Source organism: Entelurus aequoreus, linkage group LG12 (assembly GCF_033978785.1).
Source record: "Entelurus aequoreus isolate RoL-2023_Sb linkage group LG12, RoL_Eaeq_v1.1, whole genome shotgun sequence".
NCBI classification, from domain to species: Eukaryota; Metazoa; Chordata; class Actinopteri; order Syngnathiformes; family Syngnathidae; genus Entelurus; species Entelurus aequoreus.
In genome coordinates, this window is record NC_084742.1 from 16,770,050 (window position 1) to 16,796,244 (window position 26,195).

The window sequence follows — 26,195 nt, forward strand, 5'->3', positions numbered from 1 at the left end:
AAATACGTAATTTCATAACGTGCATTCTTATCTAAAACAAGATAAGAAATACAAATTAATTTTTTCATTTTGCTTCTTTTTGTCGTCTTTTTAATGTTGAATATTAATTTAATTCTGTTAATGCAGAAATCATAGGGCCCGATGCTCCAAATAGATTAGTAACAAAAACACACAAAAAACATGATCCAAACAACACGTTTGTGGCGGTGCACTTGTACTAAGAGGCTCACTATAGCATACTTTGAACACCTTGTGTAGACTATTGTGTTGCGTATCAGTGGGTCATGTCTACAACAATGAATCAATGCATTAGTTAACTTAAGAGTAATTTATGATCCTGTGACAATGAAATTCTTGACCTAATGGAAAAAAATGATGCACTTCAAATTTCTGATCACATTTCAAGCAAACATGGAATGCAATTTACATATTGATGTCACAGAATGAGCCTCATCATTTGACTGTAAACGACAGCATGTAGTACAAGTGTCCAAAAGGCATCCAGTCTGCGTTTTTCAGCGGTGTCATGTCCCGTCTTGTTTGGGCTCACCAACCTAACTATTGATGTTTTTAGCAGTGCAGCTCATTCCTATTGATCTTTGCCCAATTATAATGAATGTCTTCTTGAGGAGAAGCTGCGGCCTACAGGACCCCTTTATTTTACCAGATTAAAAACAAAACGACTAATCCTGGATTAGGGATGTAAAGATTTACAGCAATAATGATGAAAAAAGTATAATTTAGTATTTCTGTTTTTAAATTAGGCTTATTGTAAAACCGTGATCGATTACCGACCTTTTAAAAAAACTCACAAACTGTTGATACTGGCCATTTTCAGCTGAAGCAATTAGCGTGTTAATCATTAGTGATCTTAAATGCTACACAAATTCAAGACACATCAACATCTTTCCCCTTTACAACCGTCATACCACAATCTAAACTTAAAAAAATCACATTACTGCCTGAGAACCTAAGACATACTTTATTAATTTAGACGGTTAAAAAAAGTGCTTTTAAATTATCATCCAAACCTGTATATGCATTTTTGTATCCATTTTTTTAGCTTTGTTGTCTTGTGATTCCATTTCTTCTATTTTCTTTTAACTATTGCACTCACACAATATGAAGACGTATAATAAAACTTGATGAGTCAACCTTTGGGTAGTTCCTTTAACGGAGCACATTTTTTTAAGGCGCGATTAACGCACATGCGTCCTAAATTCTTTTTGACCCTTGGTCCGTTCCATAGCGTGGGGAATGGTGTTCAGTTACTGTTGAGCCACGAGCTCGAAAATAACAAGCAGAAATGCACAAAGAAAATGGGACATTATAGAAATCTTTGATCCAAAACCATGGTAATTCGTTCTGACAAGACAAGACTATTTTATCTTTGATCGCTGTGAGACGACTTCATTGGAGTGAACGCCTGCTGGCGCACTTTGCAGCTGTTTACATTACAGTTGAGTGCATTGATAACATAAAATGTAGATTGTTACACTAATTGCTTTAGTGAGATGGAATAAAAAGCTCAACAGAAACAAAGACCGGAGACAGGAAGTCTAAAGTCTATTTTTAACCGGAGACTTGTGAAAACATATCAAGACATTTCACTACAATAGCGTTACGCGTCACATCCGGTCTAACTACTAAAACAATGAAACATCATCTTACATTGCGATCATGCTTTGTCAAAGATTTTGTAATATTATCTGTGACCTAAATACATGTTATCTGGCAGATTGAAATAAAGTGTATTGTATTTTATATTTATATTTTATATTATGTTATTATTTTATAGCCTGTTATGATTGATAGTCTGCAATTTAGTCTGTTTAGCAGGCTGAATATTACATTTTATTAAAAAGTAGAGAATGTTAAAACATTGTCATGTAGAGATGTGAAAACCTTAACTTGTACAACATGTAATGTACAAAATATCAGAAGTATTATTTCAGGTAGTAATACATTATTTAATAATACATTATTTATTTATTAATTACATTACCAAACATCTTTAAGAGTCAAACCACTATAGTAACAATCCACATTTTGTGTTATTAATGTGTGAAAGTGACATCTACAAAATACAAAATCTGGCAAGACAACACGTTGCAGGTAATTTTTTAAATTCACATTAAAAACGTGTTTATGTCCTTTTTGTGTTGAGCTGTTCAAAAAAGTATATTGTTTAAAAATACTTTCAATAAAACAAGCTCAGTGTCCAGTCATGATAATAAAATGTATACAATTATCTGTCTAGGATAAATGTTTTAATAGCAAAAAATTATAGTTATCTGTGATTAATCACAATTAAACTTGAGTTAACTCGGAACAAACTGTAATTATTACAGATTAAATATGTAAATGTTTGACAGATTTGTATAATTTAATTTAAAACTTTAATCGTCATATGCGGGAAATATCTGGGGGTTTTGTTTTGTGTTCCTGTATTCAGTGTTTGTTCGTGCCTATCGCTATCATTTTTGTTCCACTTTCTGTGTTAGTTTTGTCTTGCAGTGACTTAACCACTGTTTCTGAGCGCTGTTCTCCACACCTGCTCTGGATTAGTAATCAGCGGACTCACCTGTTTCTGATCATGAATCAGGAGAGATTATTTGCCAGTGTCACCTTTTTTGTACCTATTGTGCCGAACTAAAAGATCTTCTTATTTGCACTTCGCATACTGTCTCTGTATCTCGAGGGCACGCCAACAACCACAATGCAGGTGCACCATGACATACATAAAATTTGGTTAAAAGATTTTGGTAAGTAACTTTTTGAGCACATGATAACAATGATAATTTAGGTCACGATAACTGTGACGTGAAATGTTCCTATCGTTAGATCCCTATCCTCGATATTTTGTATAAAACACCTCAAGTTTCTTACTTCTCTCTATCAAGTCATTTATTGCATTTTACAACCGCTCAGTTTGATCATAAATGTTCACAACAGCCAGCGAGGGCAAGGAAGCAGACCTTCCTTGAGTAGTATAAATGTTGTAGCACTGAAGTTATATGGCCGTTTTTGAAGAAGTCGTTTAGATGAAGTGGCCCTGCTCCATTTACGACAAGCCGCCTGGAGGGGATTCTGACCTGGTGTTTGTCCACCGTTACTAGTAACCTCTGACCTTATCTGACTGCTGTTATTACAATGTGCAATAGCCTCCTCCTCACACTTCTGTTTTATACGTAGATGACACAAGCATCAAGTGTTTTATTTGACCTAGAGTGCTTTTAGCTGAAAAGTAGCCTCTGATTTTGTTCAGTGGACAGTTGTTTGGACTTAAAGCCGGTCCTTTTTCTATTTTTCTGCAGAGTGCTCAGTTCTACAAGGTCACCACAGAGAACTACCACAAAGCTGCAGATCAAGTGAATGCCAAGTTCAAGTAAGTTCTTGCACTCAAAGACTGGCTACTCAAGGTCGCCTGCTTCTTTTGTGGCTTTTAAAGCCAAAGCTTTTCAGCAAAAGTAGGCTTTGTCACAAAAAAGGTGACACGCCCATTACAATTGGTTGACTTGATATTGATTTTTGCAAGCCTGAATCTGAAATTAATCAATGGTATTAATGTATTTTTGTATCTAACCTAAAACAAATCTTGAGATATGTTCTGAATTACTTACATTATTATAAAATATATATTTATAACCAAACAAATGGCTTTACAAAGTCATGTATTGTCTATTTTGTTTACTAAATTCTGCTTCATAAAATACATACATAAATCAAAATAAGTATTGAATGCTGGCAGTGCTAGCATACCAATAGTGGTTTAAGAGAACACAGTCACAAAAAGTATCTGTATTTGTCGCAATTACATTTTTAACTTTGTAAAACAGAAGAAGACGCAGGCTAGATTTTTCCTCGCAGGGTTTGGCCGTACAAGATGATATAAGAAAACCGGGACAAAATGTTAGTTGAGGACCCAATCAAACTAAAAACTCATGTATTTGTCTTCTAGACAGCAACAGGTGACCCCAAACGACTTCTCTTTGACTGAGGCCATGTCCACACGAACACGGATAGTTTCAAAAATGTATATCCGGGGTTGAAATGAGCTCCATTCACACAAGTGTTGTTTCAAAACTGTCTCTGTTTACACACAAACGCATACACCTGCTGTCATGCACATTATGTCCAATCAGAAGCCTGGAAAAGCAGCAAAAACTGACTTGGTGGCATTACACTACTGTTTCTACAATGTTTATTTTGATATACTAAATGCACAATGACATGTACATTTTCTATAAAACCAGCCTGTACTTTACACAGAGCCCAGGGAACATTATGAATCTTTTTTTAGTGTTTAAAGCAGTTAAAAACCCAAAACTTGAGAAATGTAACATGTTTAATCAGCAGCACAGTGATATATTACATGTGCAGTGAGGTGTACATTATTTCTAAAATCAGCGCACATTAACGAGGAGCCAAGGAAACCTCTTGAAAGTTTCGAAAGAGCATGTGCCCCTGCAAAACCCTTGTAGAATTATAACAAATGTAATCATCGATATAGTGACATATTGCATGTGCAATGAAGTGTATTTGGCTTTGACATCAGTACACACTAACAAGGAGGAAGGATACATTATGTTTTTTTATTTTTAGTCACTCGGGCGCGTGCGCACAGTCGCACAACCACAACACACGGAAGTTAACTTCATAATCATTATCCTTGAGATAATGTTGCACCTTTCTTATGGCACAAAGCAAAAAGTCTTGCTTGTCAAAGTTGTTCCATCACCTGGAGGTCCGACAGCAATCATATCCAAAATAGCTGACTGTCATTATGGTAGCGGAAGTGTTTCAAAACACATTTTGATGCATCTTTTTTAACCAATGTAGAGTTAAAATAGTAATATGTTTACATTCAAACGTACAGTAAGTCCTTTTAAAGAGTGTTTAAAGCCAGCAAGACAGTATTGTTGAGCCCTGGAAATGACAGCGCACAGCAGTGACGTCATCAGATGCGTACAAGTCTCCGTTTGAGCCGTGTACACGCATATGCTGAGCAGAGTTTAAAAACTTGCCAGCGTTTGCAAAAGTCTGCGTTTTTAAGGACAAAAGTATGCGTTTGCGTGTGGACAAGAGGCCTAAACGCAGAGATAAGTATACGATTATTAAGTATCCGTGTTTGTGTGGACATGGACTGAGTCAGAGCTTTTCTTCCTCTCACAGACCTGCAGGAAAATAGATATGGAAAGTTAGCAAACAACAAATGAGAAGTTATGATGCAAATTTTAAGACAATTACAACATCAAACAATACATTTCCACTATGTTTTGTTATGTCTTTAAAAACATTTTAAAAAATATGTTTTTGTCTTATATTTGGGGTCAATATTGTGTTCGGTAATCCAGTACGGACGTATTTAGTCAGTTGGAGGCCCAAGGCCAACCTCGTCAATGGTGCCCTCCACATAATAACGACATGGTCATTTATCATGTTGTTATAAACTACTATGCAACCTGCGTATTAAAGCTTGCACAACAGATGTAGATCCTAACACTTCTACTATAATATACTATAATAAACATTTAATAAAGTGTTAGCCATTTTTCGTAGATCACTATTTTGTTAGCACAGTTGGACCGGATGTGACGCATAGCACTATTTTTGCGAAGGCCGAAGTGTGTGACTGGTGTGAAAAAAAAACATTCATAATGGTGGCCGTGCTTTAATTCGAGATTGTTATTAATGTGATGTTTTGGGGGCCCCGGGGAACTGCTGGTGTTTTCCTAATGGTAAGCCCGCGCCTGTATTTGAGTAATCGTGATGTTGACAATTGATTGCTTTATTATGGCACTAATAATAAAGTCAAATCCAAGCAGTCATGTGTCCAACACAGACATGTAACATGAGAACTTGAAGAATCTTCTCCCATCCTTGTTCCATTTGTCTTCTTAATAACAGATCATTAGGCTCCATAGTAATGTAGGGAAAGTGGATGAGGAGCCCACAAGCACCCGGCCCAAATTGGGCCCCAGGCCCTTGGGAAGTCGAGATTATTGTGTTAGTTGTCATTAGTCAGTGCTAACACTGGGATCATTGTCTCCCTGAGAAACGATGGAAACTGATTAGCGTAGCCCACCAGGGGTGTAGCACTCGACTCGCACAGGCTGGAGCTGAGACTTCCCAAATCGCATTAATGTAAAAAAATATATATCACTCACTGGAATAACATTAGTGCTAAATGACAGCGCCAACTGTGAGGGGCGGCTAGTCATGTGACACAGGCATGTGTACAAAGAGTTTGAAATTGGGTGATTGGATTAAAGGAGGTGCATTAGGAATGCTTGTGACTGGATTACAACAGTAAAGAGAGAGTGTGTGTGTGTGTGTGCGCGTGTGTGCATGTGTGTTAATGAAATGTCAAAAAGGTCTGGTGTTACAAGAGCAGGGCTGGGATGTCATGGGGCATCATAGCTGTGGGTTAATTGGACTTAATGATGCATCTTTGGCCTCAGCATCAGAGATGTACAGGAGGATGAGATAGTGCTTGTCCAGTCTTGTACTGTCCGCCTCCATTCTGTAAATAAACAACATTCATGCAATTTATTTACAAGAATGTGATAGCTTTCTGCCTGCAGCGTCCAAATGTGTTACTTTCATTCCAGAGGCTCACGCCGGCATTTTCCTCGGCCATGTTGAAAATAAATGAAAATGCGAGAGGTAGGACCTCACGGGAGACGTGTGTGTGTGTGGGTACACACGACGAGGTTGTGCACTGACTGTTTATGTAAGTGTGCACTGCATCTGTTCCTCGCCTTTTTTTTTATTCCCGCCAGACTTTTCCGAATATGATGAAGCTCTCTTGACCGGAACGAGACGGCATCACTCCGACCTTATTGCATCCTCTCACTTTTCAATATGGCTATTGGGAAGAACTTTGAGGCATTTTTAGGTTCCCAAACTTTATGCAATGCTGTGTTTGCCAGTGTGTGCACCGTGGGCCCTACTTTGGACACCCCTGGTTTACTTTTTTCACTAGAAAGGCAAAGTGTCTTCGGGCTGCCACTAATAAATAAATGTATCAGAAATTGGTGTGTCCCAATCTGATATTAATAACGGTCCGATATCTGCAAGTACAAACCCCAAAACCAGTGAAGTTGGCACGTTGTGTAAATCGTAAATGAAAACAGAATACAGTGATTTGCAAATCCTTTTCAACCTATATTCAATTGAATAGACTGCAAAGACAAGACACTTAACGTTCGAACTGGAAAAATTTGTTAATTTTTGCAAATATTAGCTCATTTGGAATTTGATGCCTGCAACATGTTTAAAAAAAGCTGGCACAAGTGGCAAAAAAGATTGAGAAAGTTGAGGAATGCTCATCAAACACTTATTTAGAACATCCCACAGGTGAACAGGCTAATTGGGAAGAGGTGGGTGCCATGACTGCTGCTGCCCACTGCTCCCCTTACCTCCCAGGGGGTGATCAAGGGGAAGGGTCAAATGCAGAGGACAAATTTCACCACACCTAGTGTGTGTGTGACAATCATTTGTACTTAACTTTTTTACTTTAAAAGCAGCTTCCATGAAATGCTCAGCCATTCACAAACAAGGATGGGGCGAGGGTCACCACTTTGTGAGCAAATGCGTGAGCAAATTGTCGAACAGTTTAAGAACAACATTTCTCAATGAGCTATGGCAAGGAATTTAGGGTTTTCACCATCTACGGTCCGTAATATCATCAAAAGGTTCAGAGAATCTGGAGAAATCAGTGCACGTAACATTGAATGCCTGTGACCTTGGATCCCACAGGTGGTACTGCATCAAAAACCGACATCAGTGTGTAAACGATATCACTACATGGGCTCAGGAACACTTCAGAAAACCACTGTTAGTAACTACAGTTCGTTGCTACATTAAGTAAGTTAAAACTGTACTATGCAAAGCCAAAGCCATTTATCAACAACACCCAGAAACGCCGCCAGCTTTGCTGGGCCCGAGCTCATCTAAGATGGACTGATGCAAAGTGTAAAAGTGTTCTGTGGTCTAACGAGTCCACATTTCAAATTGTTTTTGGAAACTGTGGACGTCGTGTCCTCCGGAACAAAGAGGAAAGGAACCATCCGGATTGTTATAGGCGCAAAGTTCAAAAGCCAGCATCTGTGATGGTATGGGGGTGTATTAGTGCCCAACGCATGGGGAACTACACATCTGTGAAGGCACCATTAATGCTGAAAGGTACATACAGGTTTTGGAGCAACATATGTTGCCATCCAAGCTTATTTCAGCAAGACAATGCCAAGCCACGTGTTACATCAACGTGGCTTCATAGTAAAAGAGTGTGGGTACTAGACTGGCCTGCCTGTAGTCCAGACCTGTCTCTCATTGAAAATGTATGGCGCATTATGAAGCGTAAAATACGACAACGGAGACCCCGGACTGTTGAACAACTTAAGCTGTACATCAAGCAAGAATGGGAAATAATTCCACCTGAAAAGCTTCAAAAATTGGTCCCCTCACTCCCAAACTTTAACTAAGTGTTGTTAAAAGGAAAGGCCATGTAACACAGTGGTAATAATGCCCCTGTGCCAACTTTTTTGCAATGTGTTGCTGCCATTAAATTCTAAGTTAATGATTATTTGCAAAAAAAAATTAAGTTTCTCAGTTCGAACATTAAATATCTTGTCTTTGCAGTCTATTCAATTGAATATAGGTTGACAAGGATTTGCAAATCATTGTATTCTGTTTTTATTTACAAGTTACACAATGTGCCAACTTCACTGGTTTTGGGTTTTGTAAAACAAGTATGGAATTATATCAGCTTGCATGTAAAATGTCCGATGCACGCAGTCCTGCAGCGTGTCGGCCAATGCTTAAAGCTCCACTAACAGTATCGTATCAGAATCGTATCAGAAGTGAAAAAGTTGTAGCCTTCATTCAATACAGTGTTTCCATAGGTGCTTGAAATGTATTTTCTCCACAACCAAATATTTAGTTAACTTGATGGATGATTGTTATTTATAACATTTATTACGTCAATTGGTTCAAATTCAGTACCATTGACATAAAAAAAATCTAAAATATTGCAATTTACTGAAGAAATGGTTTGATGTTGATGGGTAAAGTGGGTTAGAGTGATGACATTATCGCTCTTTGTAGACTACGTGCCTTGCTGTAAGCCATTCGTAAACTTACCAAAGCTCATTATAAACTACAAAAATCTGATTAAATGTTTTTATCCCATTTCGAACATTTCCTGAAAATGTTATGAAAATCCGCCCTTAACTTTTTTTGTTATTTTTGCCCAGAATCAAACCAAGCACTAAAGCAATCTTTGATTTCATAATGGAAATGATGGTGATGGGTGACCAGACCGTTACCATCGTTGAAGATACTGAAGTCAAATCCACCTTTGTTTGACTATTTCTTACCGTTAGGTGTGCACAAACTCCACCTGAATCTACATTTTAAAAGAATCACAAAGTTATTAGTATCAGTCTTGAATATCATGAAATTATCTATAGTAGCTTGAAAAAACCCCCATTGTGCATCACTAATAAATATTTAAAAAATGACACATTTTTGCAACAAAACAAAATAAGGTCTGCACCAAAAACCAAAGAGCACATGCTCCACCCACCCCATTCTGTCAGCTGAAAAGCTAACTGACTCAAAATAAAACATGCCCTCCTTGACTATTATTTTGTAAAATTCCAAATCAAAGTTTGAAAAAAGGCTTTTGAAAATGCATGAAAAGTGTTGGAATTTGATCCAGGAAAAGGTTAATAATAATAATATAGGAACTGAGCGTCATTTTGTCCTCTCAGACCTTTGTTGCACGTTTGTTTACACAATATGAGAGCTATAATGTAACAACACGCTCGCTTTTTACTTTCGCTCGCTTTCCTTCTGACACCGACTGCAGATAAGCTTCTGCTGGTCCCCTGTGGAAATAGTCCATCATCCCTCTGCTTCTGATTTATATGTTGTTATATTCACCGCTTGTTGTTTTTTTCCTTTTCCATCTGATGCAGTATTGTACTGTCCAGTGTTTCAGTGCCTGACCTTTTCTGCGTTACACGCATGCTGCATGAAGCCCCACATGTCATGCGTCGACTCCCAATGGAGGCTTTGTCTGGAGCAGCAAAGTGATAGATGAAAAATTATGCAAAGCCATATAAAAGAAAAGGAGACCTAAGCTTCCTGTCAGTGCGGACCTTTCAGACGGCTTCTTCATCTCTCTCTTTAACCCTGCTGACTTGAGCAAGGACACCGCACAGAGACCAAAACATAGCACTAAAAAGCACGCCTGCTCCATGTCTTACCTTGATGTTTGCATTCGCGCTGAGATCAGACCGCATTGTTACGCCTTTGTGTTTGCCACTGATTATGTACGCACGGAACATTTTCAGCTTTGCCGCAGAGAATAAAACCTCATTTTAGTCTCACTGTCGCGCGTCTCCTCCCTCAGGCTACAAAACTTACTTTGCCTATTGTTTATTTAATGCCTCCCTTGAATAGATTTTTTTTCAATGTAATCCTGTTGACAATAACAGGAGCCACAGTCCTCGCTTTATCTCAAGGTGAATATAAATTGTCTGTTGCGGTCAAGAGAACACGAGGAATAAAAACTTTTTACGACACAATATACCAAACTAACTAGCAGCAGTAAAAACACAAAACACACAAAAAACACTTGTTTTATTTTACTTGTATTTTATACATCAGTAATACATTCTTAATAAGAGCATAAACGTTAAGTTTGCGTTGTCAAATAGGGGTGTCAAACTTGTTTTTATTGAGGGCCACATCGCAATTATGGCTGCCCTCAGAGTACCACATTGAATGACGTGGCGGACCATTTTAGATGATGTGGAAGACCAAATTAAATGTTGTGGTGGACCTCTTTAAATTATGTAGCAGACCACCTTAAATGATGCGTAGACCACATCAAAAGATGCAGAAGACCACATTAAATGACGTGGCGGACCACATTACATGAGGTGGCGAACCACATTACATGATGTGGCAGGCCACTTTAATGACATGGCGGATCACAATAAAGGATGTAGTAGACCACATTGAATGATGTTGCAGACTACATTAAATAACGTGGCGGGCCACATTTAATGACTTGGTGGACCACGTTGAATGATGTGGCAGACCCCATTAAAGGATGTGGAGAACCACATTAAGTAACATTGCAGACCACATTAGATTATGTTGCAGACCACATTAAATAATGTGGCAGGCCACATTTAATGATGTGGCGGACCACATTGAATGACACTGCAGACCACATTAGATGATGTGGCAATCCACATTAAATGAAGTGGCGGGCCACACTACATAAAGTGGCGGGCCATAGTAAATAATGTTGCGGACAACATTGAATGATGTGGCGGGCCAGATCTGGCCTGCGGGCCTTGTGTTTGACACATGTGACGTAAATGCTCCAATTAACAGCGCTATTCCATTAACTACATACTGGAATCTTTCTGTCGGCAGGCACTCTAATAACATCAGGTTCAAAACATTGTCTTTAAAAGCTTTGGCTGTAGGTAACCTCCTGAGAAAGTGTTTTTAATTGTTATTAACGCTTTAAAAAAGTATGAGATGCGTTTGATTTCCTCAGTTGGCTGTGTATCGTTTTCCAAATCAGTACTTTTGAAATGATTTGGCAGGCAAACAGGCGTATTCACAGCGGACTGCCTTGTAGTAATGTTATAATTTAGCATGCCAACAAAGGCTTCACTTCACAATAAATGGTTTAGTGCAATGCTAATTTACATTGAATTATTTAGTTTTGCTTAGTCACAAAATTTCTCATGAATGACATAAGTTTGAGTCACTGAAGGTCAAAGCTTCCAAATTTGGACTAAAAGTGAACTCGTCTGAGACCAACGAAATGAAGATAGATGCCCCTCAAATACGGGAGGATATATCATATGCAAAGGTCAACTTTTAGAAGGAGTTACCACATTCACGTATTTAGTCAGTTGTCACCACTACTGGAGGCTCAGAGGAAGATGTTGAGGCAAGGTGAAGAAAAGCACAAGCTATGTTTTACCATCTGGAGATACATTTCCCTTTGGACAAAGTTAAGAAACCTCAACTCCAATGTGTTCTAATATACACTTTGGTGCAACTTAGACACATCCTCAGTGATGTATTCTGGGTTCACGTGTGTTCACAACATCAGACGGTCTCACCCAGGCGACCCAGGCGGGTTGATTAAGTCCCGGCTTGTGTCTAAGTCTTTTGTTGTCCACAGATCGCCCCGTTTGATCCACAGCCATCTCAACACCTTTTCTGCCTTTTTGATGGCTCTTTTGTTGTGCAGTCCTTTTACTCTGAACATCCTGAGTGCTTTGATGAGAGACTGGCCGACGAATCCTCTGCACCCTGCCTCGATGAGGTTGCACTGGGTCCTCCATCCCCTGCTTTGGCATTCACCTGCCAGCTCCTAATACTTCTCCAACTGGTCTTCTCAGGGAACAGTCAACTCCAGCCACTTGTCTTGTTGTTTCTGACACCAGGAACCATATCTGGCCTTCTGGGAATTTGAGCTGTCTCCCTAGGTCGACTTTCAGGTGCCAGTCCTGAGGTGTTGCCAGCATCCTCCCTGCTTAGATCCGGCGCTGCTGTGGCTCTTCTCCAGCCCGAACAAAAGCAATGGACTGCCTTGTTGATTGTTAATGTATACTGGTATACGGATTCCTGTGCTGATGGCATCTACGATGACCCGCACCACTTGGTCATGGCAGTAGCGCCCATCGCCCATTGCTCTTGGGCAGCAGCTCAGGATGTGCTCCAGCGATCCACCTCTCTGGCAGGAGAGGCCCAGTGGTTTCTTGGACAGGCCCCAGCGGAAGAGGTTGGACGGGCTTGGGAGGACATTCTGTACCGATTGGATGAGGAACTTGATCCAGTGTGGCTCAGATCATCTTAGCTCTGTCCACAATATCAGCTGCCTCCTCCCAACGAGTCCACGCTTCCTGCTGCCCCATCTCTACTGTCCGACTGGAGCAAGCTTCCCTCACCCCTGCTATGACCTACTCCTGGATCAGCTGACGCCTTACCTTTCCCTGGGCCTTGTAGCAAGGTAAATTAAGTGGGTTATACTTGTATATTTCTACCTTCAAGGTACTCAAAGCGCTTTGATTACCGGTGTTAATGATAAACTGCTGTGAATTTCTGATGGTTAGTATTACAGTTTTATTGTAAACCATGTTTGATAATTGAATATTGATAAACTCATGGATACTCCATGGAGGTGAGTGTTTGTGAAGTAAACACAATTTCCCCAGACAAACCAAACTTACTCCTTCTCATGTTAACAACATTTCAGTTGCATTACATCAATTCCTGTTTCTTTCTGGGTTGTATTGTAGATTATGTTTTTTTGGGGGGGGTCACGATTACTCTAGATCAGTCTCAGTCAAAACTGGGAAAATTCCACTGAAAAAAGGCATCAGAGATGCCTACAGGGGGAGGATAGAGCGCCTATTCAGCAACTCTGATCCACAACTTGCGTAGCGAGGGATACGACACATCACAGGCCAAAACAGAACATCAACTCGCCCACCATCAGCAACGCTTTGCTAGCTGAGGAACTCACCCTCTTCTTTCGCCACATTGAGAGGCGGTCCATAGAGGCTGTAGTGGCACCGACACAGGTGTCAAACAACCAGGCGCTCATTCTACAGACTGCTGAAGTACAAGGAACACCGACACACGAAAAGCAGCGGGCCCAGATGGTGTACCTGGATGGGTCCTTATCTGTTGGGACCTGGCCGAGGTTTATACAGACATTTTTAACATCTTCTTGTCTCATTGCTCTGTCTTCACTTGCCTCAAAACATCCACGATAGTACCAGTACCCAAGCAGACTGCAGTAGCAGGCCTTAAGACTATAGGCCTGTGGCTAACACCCATTGTTATATAGTGCCTGGAGAGACTAGTGCTAAACATATTAAGGCTGCTCTTCCATCCACTCTGGACCCTCCTCAATACGCTTGGACAACCAACAGGTCGACCGATGACGCTATCTCCATCGCCCTCCACACTGTTCTACTCCACCTGGAAAAAATAGGAACATATTCAAGGTTGCTTTTTGTGGATTACAGCTCTGCCTTTAATAAAATCCTCCCAAGCAGACTGTTTAGCAAGATGTCTGATCTAGGCCTCCACGATAACATCTGCATATGGATACAGGATTTTGTAACCCACCGACCGCAGTCAGTCGGGATGGGCCCCCACCACTCCTCCTTCCTGTCTCTGAGTACAGGAGCCCCACAGGGCTGCATCATCAGTCCTTTCCTTGACTCACTATACACACATGACTGCACGTCCACCCATGGCACCAATGCCATCATTACATTTCCAGTCGATATATTGGTGGGCCTTATCAGCGGTGGAAATGAGGCGGCATACAGGGAGGAGGTCCAAAGGCTTGCGAAGTGATACACAGTAAACAACTTGACCCTGAACACCAAGAAGAAAATAAAGATGATCATTTACATCAGTGTGTGAATGTGTGTGTGAATGGGTGAATGTGGAAATACTGTCAAAGCGCTTTGAGTACCTTGAAGGTAGAAAAGCGCTATACAAGTATAACCCATTTATTTATATATTTACTTCAAGAGAAAAAAAAGCGACCACCATCCACTAGAGATATATGGAGAGGGTGTGGAGAGGCTGCTGACATTTAAGTTTCTAGGAACACATATATCAGAGGGCCTCACTTGAGGAAAAAGCACAAACTGCCTGGTTAAGAAAGAAAACATCAACTGTACTGAAGGGTTCTTAAAAAGTACAACCTGTCACAAAATCTGCTGCTGTCCTTCTACCAATCTTTCGTCCAAAGTGTCCTGGCGTACGTTATCCTGGTCTGGTATGGCAGCAGCTCTCCAGCAGACAAAAGGGTGTTAATAGCTCCTGGAACACACAACCCAACCAACCCTTGAATCCATTTTCACCTCCCGTTGTCTCCAAGAAACAGACACTATCGTGAAAGACACATCCCACCCTGCTCACCACTTTTTCAACCGTTCCCCTCAAGGAGATGTAGCGGGGAGGTAATACACATCAAACATTTTTTATTCTCAAGCCATCACCAAACTAAATGATATTACACACAAAAAACACAAGGCCTGTGCAATACATTTTTGACATTTTTTTAATACAAAATTTACTTATTTGATGATCACTGCGATTTTTTAGGCACTTTGTGCTTGCCATGCATGTGTGTAGTGCGGATGTGAAGAATTAATCAATTATGATTTATTTTCTAAGTACTTATTGATCTTATATATTTATGGGTTTGTGTGCATTAAACACAATGTTATTATATATTATTTAAAATGACAATAAAATAAATATAATCTAGTCATTAGCCAAGCCCTGCCCCAAACAGCATAAAGAAACTACAGACATTTATCAATCCTAGGCCCTAAAACATTTTAGGTATTTTTTGGCCGAACGTAATAGCTACGTAATAGCTACGAAACAGGAGATGATAGAAGTCATCATCAAGTGAAGGAAATGGCAGTGGATCAGGCACACTTTAAGGCAGTGGTTCTCAAACTTTTTTCACCTATTACTACCTCAGAAAACACTTGGCTCTCTAAGTAACATTTAAATACCTGGGTGTTCACCTCAACGCTAAACCTGGACTGGACTCACAATTTAAACGCTGCGTACAAGAAGGGTCAAAGTCGACGACACCTCTAAAGGAGACTAAGTTCCTTCGGGTGTGTGGGTCACTGCTGCACACTTTTTATGACACTGTGGTGTCAGAGACAGGAAGATACTTAATCAATTGATTAAGAGAGCTGACTCCGTCCAAGGCTGCCGACTAGACAGCATTGAAGAGGTAGCTGATAAAAGAATGCTGATCAAGTTGACATCCATAATGTCCAATACCTCTCACACCATGCACGGCACTGTGGAGGCCCTGAGTAGCTCCTTCAGCTTTAGACTGTTACATCCACACCCCAAGAAAGAGTGCTATTGCAGTTCCTTTCTCCCCACTTCCATAAGACTTTACAGTGATTTCTATGATCTATTTTCTTGCTGTGCAATACGAATTTTAGTGTTTTTGGTTATACTTTCTTTTATCCATACATATTTGTGCGCAATATGTAGTATTCATTAATTTTTTTTTTGGTTTTCATTACATTTTACTTCTGCTCCTGTATGTAAAAACTTGCACTGCAACAACGTAATTCCCCCAGTGTGGGATAAATGAAAGTCTATCCTATCAAAATACAGTAGCATAGTAGGTCTAAGTAGTCATTAAAAACAAGGCAGAGGCTTTATTTAACTAGTATATTTAATATGTTGGCCACTGTAACCTTACACGCAGTTTGAACAGTAACACTGTGTTTGAATATTTAATTAAGTGATTATTTAGCATACCACAGTTACCACAGAATCACTGCTCTAAAATAATGCAACATTTGGGGATACATGCTTTTAAAAGTAGGATGGGGACAGGTTATTATAAATACCTATGAAACATCACCAAAAATTAGGGCTTTTGAGGTTGATGCATGACATGGACAAAGTTTTGGGACACATTTCTTAAATAACCAACCAATTAAAGTTAGTAGTTACCGTCTGAACCTCAATACTTCACCTTACCAAGGAAAATGTTGCACTATGTTCTATGTTTTCACCTTTCAGGTCAGTTTAGGGAACATACTTTTCTGTTCCAGCAAAACTATGCTATTGTCCAGTGAGTTTGGTGCAAAAAACATTGTCAAAATATAGTTAACAGTATTCCCAGAACAGAGGAAACTATATATAGCTACCATTTTCAGTATATAGTATTCACGGTTTTTCAGAAAAATCAGTACACCCCTCACTTTTCAGCAAGGATTTTTATTGCAGCTACAGAAATTGGTAGAACTTTAAATTTACATTTACGATAGAGTAGTTAGTTTACAGCTTGTAAGTCAGTATATGCTAAAAATCATCTAAAACACAGTCATTATTGTCTTCATATCTGACAACACTTATTTGTGTCACATCCACTGTCAGAACAGTTCTTCTCAAATAGTGGGGCGGGCCACCCGGGGGAGGAGGGATGCGAGGGGTGGACGTAACATGCTTTATCAGTATCATGCAGTAACATGCTTCAAACCCCGCTTCGAAAAGTTGTGCACTGAAAAATGTGCTTATTGAAGCCATTCATTCTGACTACCTTATTTTGATTAAAAATATGTTTTGTTTGTTTAGTAGGTTAATAAATAAATAATAAATAAAGGTTAAAGTGTTTTTTAAATTTCATTCAAAATTATGCACTTTAAATATTTTCTGTTACTAACTCAAGAAATGTATTCTTTGTTCATTTATATTTAATTATTTTTTATTTTTTTGTCTTTTATTTAATAATTATACAATGTTTTGCTAAGGTGTACTAACAATAATTTTATAGAGCCCCGTGGTGTGGGGCTGCATGAGTGCTGGGGTGCTGTGGTGATTTTAGGAAGTCATTTTTAGACGGCGGTAAATCTACACTGGCCTTCAAGCTGTACACAGACTACTCTAACTTATGTCCAAGTTGAATTTTTAAAGCAGTGGTTGTCAAACTTTTTTCACAAAGTACCACTGCAGAAAATACTTGGCTCTCCCAATACCACCATAATGACCAACTCTAAAGTACAGTAGCGCAGTAAAAACAAGGCAGAGGTTTTTTTTAAACAAGTATATGGGACGGCGTGGCGAAGTTGGTAGAGTGGCTGTGCCAGCAATCGGAAGGTTGCTGGTTACTGGGGTTCAATCCCCACCTTCTACCAACCTAGTCACGTCCGTTGTGTCCTTGGGCAAGACACTTCACCCTTGCTCCTGATGGCTGCTGGTTAGCGCCTTGCATGGCAGCTCCCGCCATCAGTGTGTGAATGTGTGTGTGAATGGGTGAATGTGGAAATACTGTCAAAGCGCTTTGAGTACCTTGAAGATAGAAAAGCGCTATACAAGTATAACCCATTTATCATTTATTTATGTCATATTTTTGGCCCCTGTAACATTACACACAGTTTGAATAGTAACACTTTGTTTGAATAAAGAAAAAAAACATGTTTTTAGTATTTATTGTATTTACTGTATATTATCTGCTTATTGCAGACCATAGACACTAGAGATGCGCGGTTTGCGGACACAACCGCGGAGTCCGCGGATAATCCGCGGGTCGGGCGGATGCATGACGAAAAAAATAGATTTTAAATAGATTCGGGCGGGTGGCGGTTGAACCAATTCAGAAAAAAAAATACATAGTTAAATGTTGTTACCCACATAGGAAAAACGAGCAGCACTCTTTGAAACAGGCAATTATTCATCAGGCACTGCTGCAGCTGTCACACCAAATTTCTTCCCCCCTACAAAAGCCTTCCCCCCAGTTACTTCCGGGGATGCGTCCAATAAAGTCACAAAGTTGCCGGGGGTCCTTTACCCGCACGCGACTGTCCTGTTTCGCGCTTGTACAAAAAAAAACAATAATCGATTTCTTCAGATTCCAGCAGCTGTCAAAGCGAAGTATCCTTCCAGCGACGGGCAGTCAAAGCCGAAGTGCTATTGATCGCTGTCAATGACGTAAGAGGAAACATGACCACGGAAGTAAATGGGGGGGGGGTTTTGTAGGGGGAAGAAATTTGGCGTGACACAGCACACCACAACACAACACAAAGTGGTACGCGACAAACTAAAAAAGGGAATACTAAAGACCAGGGGGAAAAAATAACAATAATAGTCAACACTTTCTTAATGGAAATGACAATAATATTATAATAATGATAAATAATATTACCACACATTAATATCTCTTAGCCTCTAATGTATGGCCAAGAGATATTAATGCGTGGCACGCATTGAATGTCTCTGCTGCATTGGATCAGTCTCCTTTCTTTAACAGGAATGCCTTGCATCGTCTATATTAGATATATAACAACGGGTGGGTGGCGGGCGGTTGTGGTTTTGATAAAATGTTAGTTCGGGTGGATGGCGGGTGGATGACGACTTTTGTGATGCGGTTGCGGATGAAATAATTGCCTATCCGCGCATCTCTAATAGACACTTTTGTTAACCTTTATTCATATACATTACATTGACTTTAGTTTTATGCTGTCCTGTTAAGACACTGCTTGTGTGTGTTGGCTACTGTGGTGAAACTAGTGTGTTAAACTGGCATGTGACTCTTTATATCATGCTTCCTTTAAGTCTGCAGGGTGCGCCCACCCTGGAACATGAATGCAAAATAACAATCGGCTTTGTTGGCCACTTCACAACCCGATAACAATAATACAAAATAACAATTAGCTCCGTTGAACACTTCACAACCCGAAAACATAATTACAAATAATTGGCTGTGTGGACCTTTTATAACTTAACTAGGTGATATTTTTGCCGTACCACTTGATGGTACTGTTCGCGTACCACTGTTTAAAAATCACTGCTCTAAGAAAACCAAAGACATGCGCCAAGCAACAGGCTTGAGAGTGGAAACCTCAGGGGAAAAGAAAAAGAAACTGTGGAAGAGAACTGTCATGGAAGAACACCATGAGATTGGCTTGACGTGGGAGCAAATCAAGCAGGTTGCTCAAAACTGAACCCGTTGGAGAAACCTTGTGTAGGCCCTTAGCTCCAGTAGAAATTATGAAGATTAAGTAAGCAATAATTACAGCATTTGTGCTGGTAGGACAAATGTGTTTTCCTTTTAAGTACGTGACACATGAGCATATGAATGATAGCATTAACATTCATACTGCAAACTAATTAGAGGCAGTAACTTGCTAAAAGTGTTCCTCTGTGGCGTCCATTTACTTACTTTTTATTTCCTGCAGAGGATGGAAGAAATCCAAAGACAAAATAGCCTGAATCAAAAAATCTACCCTGCAAAATGTGAATACAGTGTTGAGCTTGGCATCGCTCCTATTAGTTGAAAAATAGCCACGCCTCAAAAATGAACCAAGCAATTAGTGGTTGATTATAAAAAAAAATTCACTCAGCAGATTAATTAGTCACAATGACAGGAGTTTACCGGGAGTTGTTATTTTTTCTTGAAATAGTAGACCTAATTATGTCGCTAAGCAACCAAGGTGCAGGGACAAAATGGTGTCAGAGTACGTGACAAAAGTCAATAACTGCTCTGAAAGCTCTCTGACTGCATAAAGCTTGCTGTTACGTTCAACACTGGCACCTTTTTAGCAAGGGATGTTCTTTCCTCATTGTGTCTCCTCCTATCCCGAAGCTTTCTCGGATGCGTCCACACTGATGCACGGGGGTCACGCAGGTCTGCTTTTAAAAAGCAGCATGGGCAAAACGCTCATCATTTTTCTCCGTAACTGCATCGTTTATATTTATTTACCCCCCCTCGATACTGACACTTGCCTTAACTGGAGGGAGCATGAAAGCTATTTAAGGGGCGACCGGCACCCACCCCTTAACCCTGTTAATCCCTAAGTGGACCCTAATGATGATGAATAGACAACGTGGTGATTGGGAACTCAATCTGGCAGCAGACCAAAGTGATCCATACTGTCCACAGAGTCATTTTTATGGCCCACTGCACTGTGCGCGTCTTTATTAGTGTGTATGATTACAAAAAACAGAGTTGGTAGGATTTGGTAGTAATTAGTACAAGATTGATGTTAATTTTAAAACAGAAGAAAAAAATGCATTAGGATTTTAGTAGCATCGGCACAAAATAATAGTAGAAAACTGACGTTATGACTGTTATAATGATCATTATCAAATGATAATAATATGATGCTGTTTTAGTAATGCAAGTTTGTGCACTGCACTGTTTTTTTTAATTAACGATAGGTTGATAGCAAATACACTGCATTAGAATAAGAAAAAATATTCTGTGTTTAATAGAAAATGGTACATAAACAATAAGAAGACAGTACTTCACAAAAGCTTTTTGGGGGATGCAAGATCCCTCCAATGGAATTATCATACTTGCCAACCTTGAGACCTCCAATATCGGGAGGTGGGGGGGTGGGGGGGGCGGCGTGGTCGGGGGGCGTGGTTGGGCCGTGGCCAAGGGCGTGGTTAAGAGGAGAGTATATTTACAGCTAGAATTCACCAAATCAAGTATTTCACATATATATATATATATATATATATATATATATATATATATATATATATATATATATATATATATATATATATATATATATATATGTATATATATATATATATGTATGAAATACTTGACTTTCAGTGAATTCTAGCTATATTTTTTTATTTTTTTATTTTTTATTTTATTATACATATAAATAAAAGACATACTTGAATTTCAGTGTTCTGCAGGCTGTCCGGTAGGTGGCAGTATTGTCCTGTTTAAGAGTGTCACAACATTGCTGTTTACAGCAGACGAACTGCTTTACAGTAGACTAAACGTGACTGCTGTTGTTGTGTGTTGTTACCGCGCTGGGAGGACGTTAATGAAACTGCCTAACAATAAACCCACATAAGAAACCAAGAACTCTCTCTGCTTGTTGTGCACTCTACTCTCTAAAAGCCATAGATGTTATGACGTCATTGGGCAGGCAAGCTGCTGGGAAAGCGGACGTGAGAACGGCTGTCCCCACTCAGGTCCACATTGAGCTGGAGGGGGCGTGGCCTCCAGCTCCGGCTGAATACCGGGAGTTTGTCGGGAGAAGGGAGGTTGTCGGGAGAGGCGCTGAATACCGGGATTCTCCTGCTAAAAACGGGAGGGTTGGCAAGTATGGGAATTATTCCAATTTAGAAAGATATGGTACTGATTTTATTTGTAAAAGGTTAACTTATTGTACTTCACAAAGGTGTTTTTGTATTATTGAATCTATAAAAATATCACACCTCAAGCATAAGCCTCTTTGACATTGTGTGAAGATCTAAATTTAATGTGGGCCGTGACCTTTTTCGGAAGGTATACATGGTTCCTGAATTCCGAACTTTTTTAGGTACTGATCGAATTCCATCAGCACTGCAGAATACCTATTTATGTAAAATCAAATGGTACAGTATACCTTTTGTTGTACGTGACGTCACGTCCGATTGCAGACTCTGCACCCCCTTAAACACTTGGCGGGGCCTCAGCCGTACTGCCTTTAACTATTGTTGTAATTTTCTGTGCCAACAAAGCAAGCATGCCTGATAGAAAACGCTCAAATAAAATGTAAGGCTCCACTTTTCAATACTGCTCATACCCCAGAGAATCATTAGCTAGCTTACATGTGGACATCACTGTTAATTTTGTTGACTATACATTTTCATCAAAGTTATCGTCAATTACCTATTTTTCCATGACAAAAATAGGACGATTAGAAATCCCAACAAATGCACGCTGATGAAAACGACGACGAAATTAATTGACATAGTCGACGAAAAAAAAATAGACAAAAATGTTGGCAGAAACAAAATCCAATCATATTTAATATTGTCTTTATAGGTAGGTGAGACAAGTTAAGAATCTATCCAAACTAGGGCTGGGCGATATATCGATATACTCGATATATCGCGGTTTTGTCTCTGTGCGATATAGAAAATGACTATATCGTGATATTCGAGTATACGTTCTCACGCAATTGCTTTTAGCTGCAGGCATTACACTACAGGCTCTTCTCACTCTTTCTAGTCTCTCCTTCTCACATACATATACGCCCTCGCTGAGCAGAGAGGTAGCAGCATGGCTAAAGTTAGCTGTGGCGCGAGTGGTAATACGAGAGAAAGAAGGTGCGAATCCGGTAAAAAAATGAAGGAAGAATTAATTCCTAAGAAAAACAGCACGGGGTCCGTCGTCTGGCGGTGGTTTGGCTTCAAGCGGGAATATGTCGAACAGACAACCGTAATTTGTCAAGTGTGGGCCGAAAGCGTTGCTACAAAAAGTATCATCTCCGATCCGAGCCTTCATGGATGATCTGACTGTCACAACAACATCAGTGACAGGGTGTCGGTGGCTCCTCCGCGGACTGGAAAGGATCATCACATGGGCGAGAATGATGTTCAAGCCAGCCAAGTCCAGGTCCCTGGTTTTGAGGAAGGGGAGAGTGGAGGACAAACACCGCTTCAGCCTGGATGGAGTCCCCATACCATCAGTGTCAGAGAAGCCTGTGAAGAGTCTGGGGAAAATTTTTGACAGCACCCTGAAGGACAAGGCAGCAGTGCAGTCAGCCCATGTGGAGCTGAAGACCTGGCTATCAGCAGTGGACAAGTCGGGCCTCCCCGGGAAGTTCAAGGCTTAGATATACCAGCATGGCATCCTGCCGAGAATCCTTTGGCCGCTGCTCATCTACGAAGTCCCAGTAACCATTGTGGAGGGCTTCGAACGCAACATCAGCCAGCACCTGCGTAGGTGGCTGGGCTTGCCGAAGAGCCTAAGCAGCATCGCCCTGTATGGGAACACCAACAAGCTGCAACTTCCCTTCACCGGATTGACTGAGGAGTTTAAAGTCACCAGAGCCAGGGAGGTGTTACTTTACAGAGACTCATCTGACACCAGAGTCTCCTCTGCTGGCATCAAGGTCAGAACTGGGAGGAAGTGGAAGGCACAGGAGGCCGTTGAACAGGCAGAAGCAAGGCTGAGACATGGCGTCTTAGTGGGTGCTGTGGCAGTCGGACGAGCTGGGCTGGGTAGCCATACAAGACCACGCTATGACAAAGCCCAGGGTCGAGAGAGACGGCTGATGGTGCAGGGAGAGATCCGTGCATAGGTTGAGGAGGAACGCCGGAGCAAGACAGTGGCCATGCGCCAGCAAGGAGCCTGGACAAATTGGGACCACGCATCTACCCGGAAGATCACCTGGACAGAACTTTGGAAGTCAGAACCAGCAAGACTCAAGTTCCTGATCCAGTCAGTGTATGATGTCCTCCCAAGTCCATCTAATCTTCATTGCTGGGGGCTAGTAGAAACACCTGAATGTCCACTGTGCAAGGCACGGGGTTCCCTGGAGCACATCCTGAGCTGCTGCCCTAAAGCCCTGGGAGAGGGGAGGTACACATGGCGCCACGACCAGGTACTGAAGGCAGTAGCAGACACCATTGGCACTGGAATCCAGCAGAGCAAACACCAGCTCCCAGTCAGGCATAACATCTCCTTCGTCAAGGCAGGGGACAAACCACAGGCTGGACGTAAGGCCCCAACCGGACTGCTAGCCACAGCCCGTGACTGGCAGCTTCAGGTGGATCTCGGCAGACAGCTGAAGTTTCCAGAGCGCATAGCAAGGACATTGCTGAGGCCAGACCTTGTCTTAACTTCTGACTCAACGAAGCATGTTGTGCTGCTGGAACTTACAGTCCCCTGGGAAGTTCGGATGGAGGAGGCCCATGAGCGAAAGAAGGCCAAATACCTTGAGCTGGTCGAGACATGCAGAGAGAGCGGCTGGAGGACCCGCTGTGAGCCTATAGAAGTGGGCTGCAGGGGCTTTCTAGGGCAATCTGTGCATCAAGCATTCAGACTTCTTGGAATCAGAGGGTTGCTGGAGAGAAAAGCCACCAGAAATATCAGTGAGGCTGCTGAGAAAGCCTTGAGGTGGTTGTGGATCAAGAGGGGAGACGGATGGAGTAGTTCGCTGCTTGAACACAAGCCAGGCCCAGGCGAGGGTGTATAGAGATCAAGTCCCGAAACACCAAATGAACCTCGGTTCTTTACTGATGATGTGTTCAAGCTGCACCGCAAGGTGTTTCTCAAATCATTACTGCTAATATGTAGCATCATTTGAAAAGTCACCCGCTCGAGAATGAAGAGTGCTTACTCCGCACGTCAACATCTCCGTTCGGTGCCACACCAACAAAATGCAGAGGCAACCATTTCCACATCAACACCGTATGAAAAAAATAGTCCACGACATAAGGAGATAACGTCCGCCGGAACCAACCACATAGCGAAGGACGTACACAATTTAATTTCCTATTATGCAGCTAATTTTTATTTGACAGTTATTGAAATATCTTGTGTGATATCATGCACAGAAGTGCACTTTATTTGTTTTAAACTATTGTAGTGGCATTCTGTACAAAAAGTGCACTTTAATTTAGTGTTGATTTCATTTGTCATATTGAGGACATCATTCACAAAAGTGCACTAATAGCTTGTTTTAAAATGTCTCTGACAATCTTGCACGTTCTGTTTTGAAATGACATGAATGTTTGTGCCACTGCTTAATAACTGTTTAATAAATACAGTGTTGATCAATTGACTTAGTTGTGATTTCCCTCTCTGCATGAAAGTTTAAAAGTAGCATATATTAATGCAGTATGAAGAAGAATGTTTTAATGTAGACACATAGAATCATCATACTGCTGTGATTATATGCATCAAGTGTTCATTCAAGGCTAAGGCAAAATATCGAGATATATATCGTGTATCGCGATATGGCCTAAAAATATTGAGATATTAAAAAAAGGCCATATCGCCCAGCCCTAATCCAAACACAGTAGCATGTAGGAGAGGGGTGGGGGATGAATCACAGAGGGGTCAAATCACAATTACTGTCTTTGTAAACCGAGGTGTTAAGACTTTTTACTGTGAAAACAAGCCTGCATTGTAGGAGTGTACCGATAAACGGTAATACTAATGACTGCAGCAAAACTCCCGACAGTTAGAGCTACCTTTTTAAATAAAATTATCAAAAAACGGAGATTGATAACTGCACTTGGATAAACTCACAGACTGACAAGCATGCTAGCTGCCAGAAATAAAACATAATTATAAAATATTTTATTTGTTACTCACTTTTTATTTCAATACATCTTAAAGTGCTAAAGTGCAAACCAATATTTAGAACAAAAAAAGCTTAGCCATTGATACAGATAAAATACTAAGACTAAAACACTATCAGTGAAAGCAGTGGCTTTTATAACAGTGTCTATTTATTTCAGTTATGTTTAATAAAATATAATTTGGTCAAACGATTTCAGTGTGTATAAATACTTTTTGAGCAAGCTCAACAATACCACAATAATAATGATAATCGTGATAATTTTGGTCACAATAACCGTGATTTGAAAATCTCAAATTGTTACATCCTTACTGTATTTTTACACACCTTAATGCAATATGTCTTCTACACCTGGAAAAAAGAGAAACCATATGGATGCACTGTCTGCAGGCTAACTATCCGGACATCTACGCAACAGTGAGTAGAACAAAGCTAATATTTCTAAATTACTCATACTGTACTAAATTACTGTTACTATTCAAGACGATAAAGCAGTAGCAACACCGCCTTTTCCACAACTACTTTTGCTGT

General features: G+C 40.5%; 1 protein-coding gene across 1 annotated transcript in view; it reads left to right on the forward strand.

Moving 5' to 3' along the window:
• The window catches only part of chchd3a (coiled-coil-helix-coiled-coil-helix domain containing 3a), a 127,677-nt gene that overhangs the window by 82,262 nt on the left and 19,220 nt on the right, over positions 1-26,195 (forward strand). The window contains exon 7 of the mRNA XM_062064902.1: positions 3,318-3,388. Coding sequence (XP_061920886.1) covers positions 3,318-3,388 — 71 coding nt within the window. The remainder of the gene's footprint in view (positions 1-3,317; positions 3,389-26,195) is intronic.